The sequence below is a fragment of the Hyperoodon ampullatus genome, assembly GCF_949752795.1.
Source record: "Hyperoodon ampullatus genome assembly, chromosome: 11".
Classification (NCBI taxonomy): domain Eukaryota; kingdom Metazoa; phylum Chordata; class Mammalia; order Artiodactyla; family Ziphiidae; genus Hyperoodon; species Hyperoodon ampullatus.
In genome coordinates this window covers 41427951-41440958 of record NC_136924.1, presented here as the reverse complement: position 1 = coordinate 41440958, position 13008 = coordinate 41427951, and the positions used below count along the sequence as shown (strand labels likewise).

The 13008-nt window shown below is 61.4% G+C and overlaps 1 protein-coding gene across 2 annotated transcripts in view; it reads left to right on the top strand.

Annotated features, from left to right (window-relative positions):
• WNT7B (Wnt family member 7B) overlaps window positions 1–11697 on the top strand; it is a gene marked incomplete at both ends in the record, with an annotated part of 49693 nt that extends 37996 nt beyond the window's left edge. For both annotated transcript variants that reach the window (XM_079715289.1, XM_079715290.1), the window contains 2 exons: window positions 5473–5744; window positions 11218–11697. In XM_079715289.1, coding sequence (XP_079571415.1) covers window positions 5473–5744; window positions 11218–11697 — 752 coding nt within the window. The remainder of the gene's footprint in view (window positions 1–5472; window positions 5745–11217) is intronic.
• Between the last annotated feature and the right edge of the window lie 1311 nt (window positions 11698–13008).

Here is a 13008-nt window from a genome sequence, read left to right as displayed (position 1 = left end):
CAGTGGTCTCTGAGGGCTTGGCTGGTGTGGATTCATCCAGAGTAGGCATGGAGGGGGCAGCTGGGCAGGCGGACTGGGAGGAGGCTGTGGACAGCACAGAGAGGGGCCTGGGCCTGTCCTGGGAGCCCTGCACTGTGCCTGGACTTCCCTGGCCCGCTCAGTATTTGGTGATGCTGAGGGCGATGCCCATTTGTCCTGTTTGCTCTTAGAGCTGCTCCTGGGGCCATAGGGTGAATGGGGACACAGGCTCAGAGAGGGCTTGTGACTTGCCTGGGGCCGCACAGCAGGTGTGAGAATGCAAGTCCAAGGCTTTCTTGCCTGCTCCTCCCTGAGTCTCCCTGTACCTCTCTCTCTGCTTTCCCGAAACCTCGGGCTGCGGGCCCCGCATGGCTAATGGAACCCACCTTGACCTGTCAGGTGCCAGACGCAGACTGCAGGACCCTGTTGCTGGCTCTGGTATCTGAGGGTACAGATCCACGCTGGGGTGGCTCTGGATCCCAAGAGGGGCCCCTGGGCCTCCCAAGTCTGAAGCGTACCCTCAGGACAGCTGTGGCCCCAAACAGACCATCCTCGCTGCCTTCACCCAACTCCCCACCTTCATCACCAGACAGACGTGGAGCAGCCACTGTGCTCAGATGGCCATTACTGCTACTGCCTGGAGCAAATCGCTTCCTGCTTTTGAGGCTCAGTGTTCCCACCTGCGAGATGGGTCTCATCAAGAGGATCTATTCCGTGGGTGGTCGTGGAGATAAAAGAAGGTGGTGGGACTTCCCTGGTGGCGCAGTGGTTGAGAGTCCGCCTGACAATGCAGGGGACACGGGTTCGTGCCCTGGTCCAGGAAGATCCCACATGCCGCGGAGCAGCTGGGCCCATGAGCCATGGCCGCTGAGCCTGCGCGTCCGGAGCCTGTGTTCCGCAACGGGAGAGGCCACAACAGTGAGAGGCCCGCGTACCGCAAAAAAAAAAAAAAAAAAAAAGAAGGTGATGAATGTAGTGCGTCCAGCCCCAGCCCTGCTCACATGAAGACTCAGGGAATAATGCTGCAGGGTGGGCGTACCTGGAAGAATCAGACATGGATCCTACCCACCACCCCTGCAGCCCGCGGGCACCTGGCAGGAGCCCAGAGGAGGGCCCTCACTCCAATGGGGCTTCCGGGAGCAGGGGACCTCCCAGCTGCGTCCAGAGCCTGGGTGAACTGCGGACACATGGGCGTGCAGGCAGGGTTCCCAGCAAAGAGGGGGCCAGCGTCCCCCAGGGCAGGCAGCAGGGAGCCAGGCTGCTCCTGTTCCAGAGCAGTGGTGTGCGCCAGCTGCTGCACTTGGCCAAGTGGGGCTTGATGGCGTGGTGGGTGGGACGGCTGGGGTCAGGCTTCCAGGGCTTGAGGGCATCTCTGAGGCTTGGGGAGCCATCGATGTTTGCTGGCCAAGGCTCACGGGTTCAAAGGGCTTCTTTCTTTTTTTTTTTTTTTGTGGTACGCGGGCCTCTCGCTGTTGTGGCCTCTCCAGTTGCGGAGCACAGGCTCTGGACGCGCAGGCTCAGCAGCCATGGCGCACGGGCCCAGCCGCTCCGCGGCATGTGGGATCTTCCCGGACCAGGGCACGAACCCGTGTCCCCTGCATCGGCAGGCGGACTCTCAACCACTGCGCCACCAGGGAAGCCCAAGGGGCTTCTTTCTAAATTTACGCACTGGCTCCTTCTCAGCCTGGAGGACGTGCAGGCGACACGCCAGGGATTCCAAGCCGGCCCCTGTGGTGATCTGGGGAGGGGCCCGTCTCCTCCCTATATGTCAGGCACACTGTGACCTGGGGCCAGTAACGAAGCCCTCTGAGTCTGCATCCAGGTCTGTGAAATGGGGCCACGGGGCTGTCGGGAGCATTAAATAAGATGCATGTGCAGAGTGCGGGCGCATGGGAACCCCTCCGTCCAGGACCCCACCTCATCCTCCTCGGTTCTCCCTAGACTGCAGCTCTCTCACTGCTTGCCTCCCCCCTGTCTCCATGGTGAGATGAGAGGGTTTGGCTCATTAAAAGCAAATAAAAAAGGAATTAGTGGGAGCGGCAGCCTGGTGAGTAACTGATGAGTAACCGTGTCTGAGCTGAGCAGGGCAGAAACCAGGCGGGGGCACAAAGCCTGGGAGGGAGGGTTCTGTGAAATGCCCTGCAAACACACAGGCCTGGCCTGGGCGCCTGCTGGCCTGCTTGGGGGCATTAGGTTGGAGGACGTGGGAACACCCCATCTGGCTGCTGATGGGGAGGGAGAGCGTTTGGGGAAGAAGAGGGTCACGGGCAGGGCTTCCGAGGGCACGCCACACCGTGCTCGCTTAGGCAGGGCTTGGTTGTGGCACTTTTAACGCCGTTGGCCTGGCCTCTTGGTGTGATTACACAACTGGTGGAGATTTCTAACCCCTTGCTGGGCGCCTAGCTTGTGACACGCCCACTCTGAGGCTAGCTCTACCTCCCCAGAGCTCCCAGCCAGCGTTGCCCTGCCGCACGCCTGGGGTCCACAGATGATCCGAGTGCAGCATCTCCTCTGCAAGGGGGCTGTGCACACCTCTTCTCCTGCCTCCTCCTGCCCACGGTCACTGAGCTGCACAGGGGTCAAGCTGGGGGCAGGAGGGCCTCCGGTGACCCACGCCCCAGGCCCCGAGTCCCTCCGTCTGCCTCGCTGGGCTTGATTCCACTGCCTGGGCTCCAGTCCGGCTTCAGCCCCTAACACCTAGTCTCATAACTTCTGTGTGCCTCAGTGTCCTCCCCTGTGAGATGGGAAGAAGGATGAAACCTGCCTTGCACGATGGTCGGGACAGTTCGATGAGAACACGTGTTGAGGGTTAGAGGGGTGCTGGTGCTGTGGCAGCAGGTGAGTGACGGCGTGAGGAGAGAAGCGCAGCTCTGCTGATCCACTTTCTCGACAGTTCCAGGACCCCACCCCTCGTGTAGCCAGAGTGACCTCCAAGTTCCAAATCCTACAGCCTCTTGCCCCAGCACCTGCACAGAAAGTGCCCTCTGCTTCATGGGACATCTCTGGCCACCCACAAGCTGGCTCCCTGGGACCTCGGCCACCTCTTTTCTTATTGCTCTTGATCTCAGACTTGCGCCAGCAACAGAAAGCCGTTTCACACCTCTGAACCTCTGCTCCTGCTCTGTGTGCACCAGGAGTGCGCACCTACCACCTACGCACCACACAACTATACACTCACACGCTCACATACTCAGACACCATGTACTCAGTCACACACATCATGTACACACACTCTCACGCACTCATGGGGAGTTAACTCATACTTCTTGGTAAGATTTATTTTAAGATGTCACCTCCTGCAGGAAGCCTTCCCTGACTCCACCCACCGCCCTCCCTTAGAGAGGCAGGTCAGGGCAGCAGAGCGGTCCCCACGCGGGACGTGGGCAGTGTGGGCAGGAAGGGCCCACCCGGGAGGAGGGGGTGGATGTCCAGCAAGGCCCTGGGAGGGCAGTGCCACCCTGTGCCCTTTGCAGACCCTGATCTTTCTGGGGAGGAAGGGATGCCCGACACCACCTTCCTGTCAGCTCTTCTCAGAGGATGGAAGTTTCCAGGAAGCTATGGTCCCCTGTGAGACAGCAGAGGCCAACCAAAGCCTCCTCTGCCCTGGGCCCCTGAGACCAGGAGGTCTCACCCTGGTCCTCTTCCTGAATGGGAGAAACCCCGGGAACAGGGACCCCAGATAAGTGAGCCCCACAGGGAACAGGGACCCCACTGAGGGTGAGACCCCCAGGGTAGAGGAACTCACTGAGGATGAAGACCACCCTGGGGACAGGGACCCCACCAAGGGTCGGGCCCCCCCACCCTGGGGACAGGGACCTCCCTGAGGGTAAGCCCCCCAGGGGAACAGGGATCCCATCTAGGGTGAGCCCCCCTCAGCTGGTTGGTGGGTGAGGAGGTGGACCCCAGAGCACATAGTCAGCGCCCAGCACAGGGCTGGGCATGCAGTTGGTGCTCAATGGATGTTTATGGAATGGGCCTAACTTGACCCTCTACCCTCTCTCAGTCTGGGGGGATGACGCCAGCCCCCAACAACAGGGACAGCACCAAGCACACAGAGGGGCACGCTGGTGCTCGCGGGGCACAAACACAGGGCTTGTGCAAGGATGGGGTCGTGGGTTTCCAGTGGCCACACCCGCTATTGCTGAGGGCAGTGCGATTCCCGCTCAGCAGAGCTTGGCTTTGGTCCAGTCGACATCACTGAGCTCTGTACCCATAGTGGCAGGTGCTGGGGACCACACAGACCCGGTCGTGGCCTGCAGGGAGCCTCTGTGCTCGTGGGCAAGGTGAGAGGGGCTCAAGAGACTGGGGCCAGGATGGCAGGATGCACAGGCTGGGGGCTGTGGAAAATAGAGAATGAGAGCTGGACCCGCTCATCTGAGGGGCCTTTGGCCCGTGTGGAGCTGGCAAGTCCCAGTGGTAGGGCTAACCAGGTGGACAGTGTCGAGAGCAATGAGAGCGTCAGACCTGCCACTGAGGGAGATCAGGCAGCCCGGGCTCCCTTCTGGCTGGTGGTCTGGGAAGGCTGCCTGGAGGAGGAGGCATTGGAACTGTCCTTGGAAAGTTGTTAACATTTGGGCATGAAGGGGAAGGAAATTACACCGAAAAGACCGGGAGCCCTCCAGGAGCATGTGAGCAGCACCGGATTTGGGTTGTTCTGGGTGGCGGATGGGGAGAGGGGGCTGGGGGGTCCAGCTGGACATGGACTTCAGGCTTGGACGGCAGGCCTTCCCTTCTCAGCTCAGGCAGAGGAGAGGGAGGGAAAGTGTGTGGGGGGGCAGTGCAGAGCTGCACTTTGCACTTGCCTGGAGGGTGGCTGGTGGGTGAGGAAGGTCGGGAGGACCGGCACCCGAGTGTGGCAGTTCAGAGACCCCTGAAGCAGGCAGGGGTGTTGGAGGAGAAGGGAGATTCAGGAGGCCAGGGCCTGGTGATGGGGTGACAGTGGGTGGTTAGAGAGAGAGAGAGAGACAGATGGCAACGAAGGGCCCTGGCGCTGCTCTGAGCTGGGGCGATTCTGTCTGGCCTCTGACTGATGGGGTGGGTGCCCCCCAAAGGGATCAGCACCAGTGGCTGGTTCATGAACAGCAGCGCTGGGAGGCTAGCAGAGGCACACACCCCAAACATCCCCTCCCAGGCCCGCCCCGCACTGCCGTCTCCCAGGAGGAAACTGGGCCTCTCCAGCCCAGGCTTTCGGGACAGGAAGAGAAGTGTCTTACATGCTGGTGGCAGGGCCGTGGCATGCATCGAGTGCCCACTGTATACCGTCCTCACCACAGCCCTGAAAGGTGGGTTCTATCGGCCGCACTTTGCTGAGTGAGAAGCTCAGAGAGGCTAAGGGCTGAGCCCAGGGTCACACAGCCGGCCGGCAGCAGGACCAGAGCCCAGCACTGGGTCCCCTGAGCCCACCGGGCCGGGACCTGCGGGGCTTCACCGTCCGCACCCGTCCCCTCCCCGCAGGGAGCCGTGAGGCCGCCTTCACATACGCCATCACCGCAGCCGGCGTGGCTCACGCCGTCACCGCCGCCTGCAGCCAGGGCAACCTGAGCAACTGCGGGTGCGACCGCGAGAAGCAGGGCTACTACAACCAGGCCGAGGGCTGGAAGTGGGGCGGCTGCTCCGCCGACGTGCGCTATGGCATCGACTTCTCCCGGCGCTTCGTGGACGCCCGCGAGATCAAGAAAAACGCGAGGCGCCTCATGAACCTGCACAACAATGAGGCGGGCAGGAAGGTAGGGCGGGCACTGGGCGGGGCTGGGAGGGCAGTGGGCTGGGCGGGGCGGGGCGGGCAGGCCTGGGTCAGGTGTGACGGCCGCGTTACACAGGTACGGTGTGGACCTCTCTGAGCTTTGGGCTCCTCTCCTAGCGGAGGCAGTTGGTGAACTGAACCCTGAAAGTGCGGGGTGGGTAGTGCTGAGCACAAGCCATCACTTCTGTCTGTCCCAGCAGCCCGAAGAGGTGGACCTTACTGTTCCCATTACAGAGGTTTGAAAACTGAGGCTGGGAGTGAAGTGATGCCCGCGGCCCCCAGCTGGTGCGCGGTAGGGGTGAGACAGGGATCCTGTTTGAACACAAGGTGGGAGCCGGGCCTGGCCTGGGACCCAAGGGTGAGGGGAGGCCCCTGGGCCACAGTCCATGTCCCTTCCCTGCTCCTAGAGGGGTCATGCCAATATACGAGGAAAGGCTTCCCGGAGGAGGCAGCCTTTGGCTCAAACTGCTGTGAGAGACTGGAGGAAGGGGTGTTCCCAGGAAGCAGGAACGGAAGGGCAGAAACTGAGCTGGGGGCTCTTGGGCAGCCAGCTTCATGCGCGGGACGCAGAGTGGTGGGTGATAACCGAGGACATTCAAGCCGGGACGCACTGGGGAAGAAGTCAGGGCGAGTCCAGCCCCGCCCCTGGGAGATGAGGGCCCCAGATACTGGGCTGGGAGGGGCGGCCGCCATGGCGGCAAGATGGCCCGAGATAGGGTAGCCAGCCAAGTGGAACGCCTCTGGGTCTGGCTCTCCAGCCCGGGGGACTGCACCCAGGGCGCCAGGGCCTGAGGGGTTCTGCAGGCTAGGCACGACTTGCCTTTCCAGGCAAAGAGTTGAAGATGTCCTCTGCCCCAGGGCCCAGAGCCCAGAGCTGAGCTCGTTCACTCTCGCTGCCCCTTCTGTGGGCCAGGCGTTATGCTGGGTGCAGGGTCAGTGAGGAGTGAGACATAGCCTTGGCCGCGGGAGCTCCCACAGCTCCAACTGAGGGGAGCAGGGGCTGCACCCAGAAACAGTGAGAGCCCAGGGACCTGAGGGAGAGGTAGCAGTAGCTTCCGGGAGGCAGTGGTGTCCACGTACTGGAGCTGAGAAGAGCAGAGGCAGAAGGAGCTGGCACTTGCGAGGTGTGTGGGGGGGGAGGGGTGTGGGAGGGGTGTGGGAGGGGTGTGGGAGGTGCGGGGGGAGGGGTACTGCAGATGGTTCGGGCTGGCGGGAGCATGAAGGGTGGTGACACAGGGCCTGAGAAGTAAGAAGGGACCGGCCCAGAATGGGCCTTGAACGCCAGGCCCAGGGTTTTGACTGCATCCTGTAGAAGCGGAGGTTGCCATGCAGCAGGTGGTTATTAAATTATTGTCAGATGAATAGATGAGTGAAGAAATGAGTGACAGCCTTTGTCTCCAAGGAGCTTACAGACAGCACGTAGGCCCCATTCTCTAGGCACAGGCAAACAGTGATCTGGGTCTGGGAGGGCAGAGGAAGGAGAGATTCAATTACATGGAGGCACCAGGAGGGCTCCCTGGAGGAGGAGGTGTGGCTGAACTCTCAACTGAACCAGTCCCCCCCCCCCCACTTTGAGCCTCTGCAGTGGCTTAGGTCTTGAGCAGGGGCTTTCCCACACCCCTGGGAGGACGGCCTCACTGTCCCCATTTTACACATGGGGACTCGGTGGCAGCAGGGGGTGGGCGGGAGGGGGTCCTGCCAATTGACAGGTGATGAAAAGGCATAAAGGGAATGGAGGCTAGCAGGATTGGGCCCCCAGGGAGACAGGAGGCATGACAACAAGGAGGCTGGTGAAGGGACCTGGGCCTGTTCAGGGGGATGAGGATGGAAGAGGGTCAGCATGTTGGGGGTTTTGGACTGGGCTGAAGCCATGAACCTGGAAGCCATGAACTGAGGAGAAGGAGATTGTCAGGGGCGGGGAGAGCAGATGGGCAGTGCGAGGGCCCGTCAGGGACAGGGCAGCCCCAGGAAAGGCCTCTAAAGTGGTCAACAGCCGGGATTCTCCTGCCAGCACTGTCCCTAGCTGTTTGTGAGGCTCTGGCTGGCCCGGTCCTTCTGCTGAGTCAGTCTTCCCATCCGCACAGTGGGTGTAATGCACCTTGTGCCCCTCCCTCACTGCCTCTTCAACAGCCTCGACCCTGTGGGGCTGTGCAGTGTGTGTGTGGTCTGAGCCCTTGGAAGAGGCCAACAGTGGTGGCCACACAGTGTCCCCGGGGGCTGATCATAGCGGTAGAGTTGGGGTGGGTGTGGCTTTTGAGGCTTCCTAGAGAAATGAGTGCAGACCTTCATGGGTCATCCCAGTGCTGGGGCACCCTGGCCCCATTATAGAGCGGCCAGGCCCACCCCCACCCCCGCCCCCTTAAGGCCATGGAGTTCAGCAAGTCACGTGGAGAGGAAGCTGATGATGCCACAGTGAAGTCCCCCAAACCGCGTGGCTTAGAGCAAGAGAAATTTATTCTCTCATAGAGTCAGAGGGCCTAAATCAAGGTGTCGGCAGGGCCGAGCTCCCACCACGGCTCCGGGGAAAGACCCTTCCTGCCTCTTCCAGCTCCTGGTGGCCCCAGGTGCTCCTTGACTTGTGGCCACATCATCCAGTCTCTGCCTCTGTCTTCACATGGCCCCTCCTCTGTGTCTGTGTTCCCTCCTCTTCTGTCTCTTATAAGGACATGTGTCCTTGGACTTAGGGCCCACCCTGAACCAGGATGATCTCATCTCGAGTCTTACTTACATCTGCAAAGTTCCTATCTCCAAATAAGGTAAACTTCTGAGGTTCTGAGTGGACACGAATTTGGGGGGGACACTCTTTTAGCCCACCCCAGACCGGCACATGGCCCACCACCTCCCTGGTGGGCCAGGGCTGGACAAGCTGAGCATGGCGACCTGCTCAACTCCGGGCTCCCTCAGGACTATGGTCCATCAACCCTGTGACTCCCCCTAACTTGACAGTAACTAAGCACTGTCCCCAGAGTGGGGGCCATCCCTTATTCTGTAAAGAATCCCGGTCAGCCCTTTTCTGGAGCTCCCCCACCTACCCCCTCCACTACCTAGGGTGGTGGGGCAGGGGTGAGGCCCAGGGGAGGGGCCCTGCTCAGCCACCAGCTCCTCTAGGCAGGGTGGGTCACTCTGCACCCTCCCAGGTGGTCTCCTGGGGCAGCGGGACTGGCGCCACCGTCACTGTCGCGCTTATCGTGAGGGCACTGGAGACTGAAACAGCACATTCTTGAATCCTGGGATCACTTCCCAGGAGAGGCTTAGGCCCAGGGGACCCAGCCAAGCGAGGCTTCAGCCCCTTGCTCTGCAAACAGCTGCCCGATCGGCTTCATCTGCCGATTGTCACACAGGATCTGGCCACACAGGATCTGAATGTGGAGGGAAGGGCTGGAGGGAAGGGGCTCGGGGCAGAGGGCAGAGCGAGGTGTGGGCAGCTGAAGTGGGCATTACCGGTGGCCGTTAAGCCTGGACCACCTGGCCTGCACAAATGCTAGCCTGGACACTCCTGCCAGGTCTCTGGCCATCACCACCTGTCTGAGGAGGCACCTCCTGGGTCAGCAGCCTGGGGTGGGGTGAACTGCTTCCCGGGCTGGGGGCTCTGAGAGGGCTACGAATCTGGTCAGCTCCTGGCCCGGGGGCACCACGGCAGGCAGTGTGGCCAGGGCAGGGGAAGCTTCCCAGCCTTGAAGGGTAGATTAATGGAGGGAGGGGCTTTTGGGGGAAGGGCATGGTCCAAGCAAAGATGAACACGGGGTGGGGTTGAAGGAGGGAAAGGAGAGGTCTGACGGGGGTGAAGGGGAGACGGGGGAGGGCAGGAGGCAGAGAAGAGGTCCAGATATACTTTTCCGGGGCGGAGGTCCCACCCTTCACCCAGACCCCCAGACCCGACTTCTGGCCGGTGCCTTCCACCCAAACACCCCACGGCACAGTCACCAAGCCCTGCAATTCCAGTTCTGAGTCTTCCCCAAACCTGGCCCCTTCCCCTCCTCTGGATATCGGGGCCCGCCCCACCTCGGCCCTCCCATGGTGGAGCATCACCCTTCCCTCTCCTTCCTCCTCCCTTTGCCCCAGCTTCTCCTGTCTCCACCCCGGGACACCATCCACACAGGAGCAGAGAGCCTCACCCCCCAAACTCCAGGCCACCAGCCTCACGTCATGTTCATTTGGGCCGAGTCTCCCCTTCCTTGCTTGCACTGTGCCCCCCCGGCCCCCACCTCTTTGTCTAATGAGGTCCTACTCCTCCGTCAACACCTAGTACAGGCACCACCTACTCCAGGAAGCCCCCCACCCTAGGCAGCCTCCCCCTCTTACAGCCCCTGCACTTTGCTGCTTTGTGTGTCAGTTTCCTCCTGTTTCCCACCTGGACTGTGAGCCCCGGGGTTCCTCGCCTTGGTCCAGGGCCCCATGTGGTCAGGACAGGGAAAGTGAGTGGGCAGTAGCTGACACCGTGGATGTTTCTGTCTTTCTTTCATTTGTTCATTCATTCATTCATTCATTCATTCACTGAGGGTCAGGGCTGGGGTTCTGGACCAGGGGGCGGAGGGTGGCCAAGACCCTGTAGGGCTGGGCTGTCACAATGAGGCCAGCAGGAGCCCAGACAGCTGACAAATGGCCCTTGTGCAGTCGTGGGGCGGCAGCTAATGATTCCCCATCTTTAATCAGGCCTGGCTGGCAGGGCCTTTTCGATCCGGGTAAATGAGTGCCTGGGGTCAGGGCTGGCTCTGGGAATTGGCTTTCCAGGGCCAAGGAGGGAGGCCCAAGGAAAACACGGCTGCACCCATCATGGGCCCTCAGGGAGCGGGAGAGAAAGAACAACACTGGTCTGAGGGTGGCTTCCCAGCAGACGGCACGCCCGGGCCTCACTGATCCATGCACTCACCTCCCACCCACCCCCACTCTGTCCTTCAGCAAAGGTGTACAGAGTTCCGTGTGCGTGCCAGGCTTTCACTGAACAGCCGCTCATTAAGCGCCAACTGCATGCCAGGGCCTACACCAGGCACGAGGGTGCGTAGTGGAAGAGACAGGGGTGGGGGATCCACACTTATTAAGCACCTGCTGTTGCTGGACCTGGTACCGAGAGGTGCCTCCTCCAGCCTGGATGGGTGCGTGCACCGACTTCTCCACCTGCCACTCTGTGACTGGCAGGGAGTCCCACGGCCCCCTGAGCCTGTCTCCTCATCAGTGCATTGACCTGCAGCTCCCGTAAGAATTTAGTGAAACACGTTTGATAAATGTACCCCACGCTCTGCTGAGTTCTGAGTATTCTCACTGGACCCTCCCAAGGCCCTGTGTGGTGGGGACCTATGGTCAGTAGCCCCACTTAATGGATGAGGAGATGGAGGCTCTGGGAGGAGGAAACACTGACCGTGTGGTCACACAGCGGGAGGTGTGGAGGAGGCCGGGGTGGGAGGGAGCAGGGAGGCCCCGACCCTCCACCCACACTGAGCCTACCCTGTGGCCCGCAGGTCCTGGAGGAGCGCATGAAGCTGGAGTGCAAGTGCCACGGAGTGTCGGGCTCATGCACCACCAAGACGTGCTGGACCACGCTGCCCAAATTCCGCGAGGTGGGCCACCTGCTCAAGGAGAAGTACAACGTGGCGGTGCAGGTGGAGGTGGTGCGGGCCAGCCGCCTGCGGCAGCCCACCTTCCTGCGCATCAAGCAGCTGCGCAGCTACCAGAAGCCCATGGAGACGGACCTGGTGTACATCGAGAAGTCGCCCAACTACTGCGAGGAGGACGCGGCCACGGGCAGCGTGGGCACCCAGGGCCGCCTGTGCAACCGCACCTCGCCCGGTGCCGACGGCTGCGACACCATGTGCTGCGGCCGAGGCTACAACACCCACCAGTACACCAAGGTCTGGCAGTGCAACTGCAAGTTCCACTGGTGCTGCTTCGTCAAGTGCAACACGTGCAGCGAGCGCACCGAGGTCTTCACCTGCAAGTGAGCGGCTCCTCCCCGCCCCGCGGCCCCGCCCCGCGGCCCCGCCCCGCGGCGTTTTGCACTTCTGCTCCCAGCCGGGCCGAGGGCAGAGGTGGGTGGAGAAGGTGGGAGTTCCACGGGCGGGCGCAGCAGAGCTCCCCCGGGGCCGGTCACCCTCTCCTTGCCCCCCAGGGGCTCCCTCCTGCCATTCCTGTCCCCTCCCATGGCAGAACAGTGCCCATCACCTGGCCCAGAGGGCGAGGCCAATGGCATGAGTGTCCCCGAGGGGCCCAGTGAATTTCTTTTCTTTTCTCCGGGAGCGTGAACCCCAAGGACACCCACATATCCCGGAAAGCAAAGCGACAAGACTCTGAGTGTCCTCCCCCGCCTGGTGGTATGGACACGGAAAGACTGTCCCAGGCCGCCTCAGTCACTGGGCTCCAGGGCGGTTTGGGCAAACGTTGACAAAAATTATTTATGTTTTCTTAGTATCAGAAGAGGATTTTAGCACTAAGGCATAGCCGGTCCTAACTCCATACTCTGTGTTAGCTCATCCCCTTGCTGCCCTCTGCTTCCTCTTGCCCCTGGGTGCCCTCGGGAGCATCCCTATGTATGGCCCTGTCCCTGGGGAGGTGGCGGTGCATGTGGTCCCCATGTGAGCTGGGCATGGGCTTGGTGGCTGACATGGCCAAGACGGCCTCTGAGGAGAGCCACGGACAGGGACCTCTGGCCCTTTCTTTCCTTCTTTTGAAAATCAGCTCTAGCAAATCGAAATGTCACCCATGTCAGGTTCCAGGAGTGCTGCATCCCCTCCCTAATGCCGTGGCCCTTCCAGTCCCCCACCAGCCTGACACCCCCTAGTTTACAGAGCCCCCTGCCACCCTGGAACCAGCCGGACCCCCACGACAGCGCTGTGCCGGGGCAAGCTGGTGGGAAGGGGGATAGTTCAGGGGTGTTTTGCCTTATTTGACAGACGGTGACACTGAGGCCCAGAATGGCTCAAGCACTAGCCAGAGACCCCAAGGCCGTGAGTGGAGGCTCCCACCTTGGCTCAGGCTTCCTGACCCCCATACCCGGCCTCCTGACCCTGAAGGACATGTTCTGGGGATGCCCAGGGTGAGGGGCAGCCCCCACGCCTTGAAAAATCTGGCCGCGCTCTTCCCCCCGCTGCCAGCCTCACTGGGGTCCACGCCCTGCCTCGAGGTGCCTTTGAGAGTTTCTCCTGTGGTCTTCTTGCCCAGTCCTGGTCCTTTCGCCCTGGCCCCGATGCTGAGAAAACTCGGATAGGGCGTTGCTCCGCTGGGTTCCCACCTGCTGTGACAGCAGATGCCTGCCC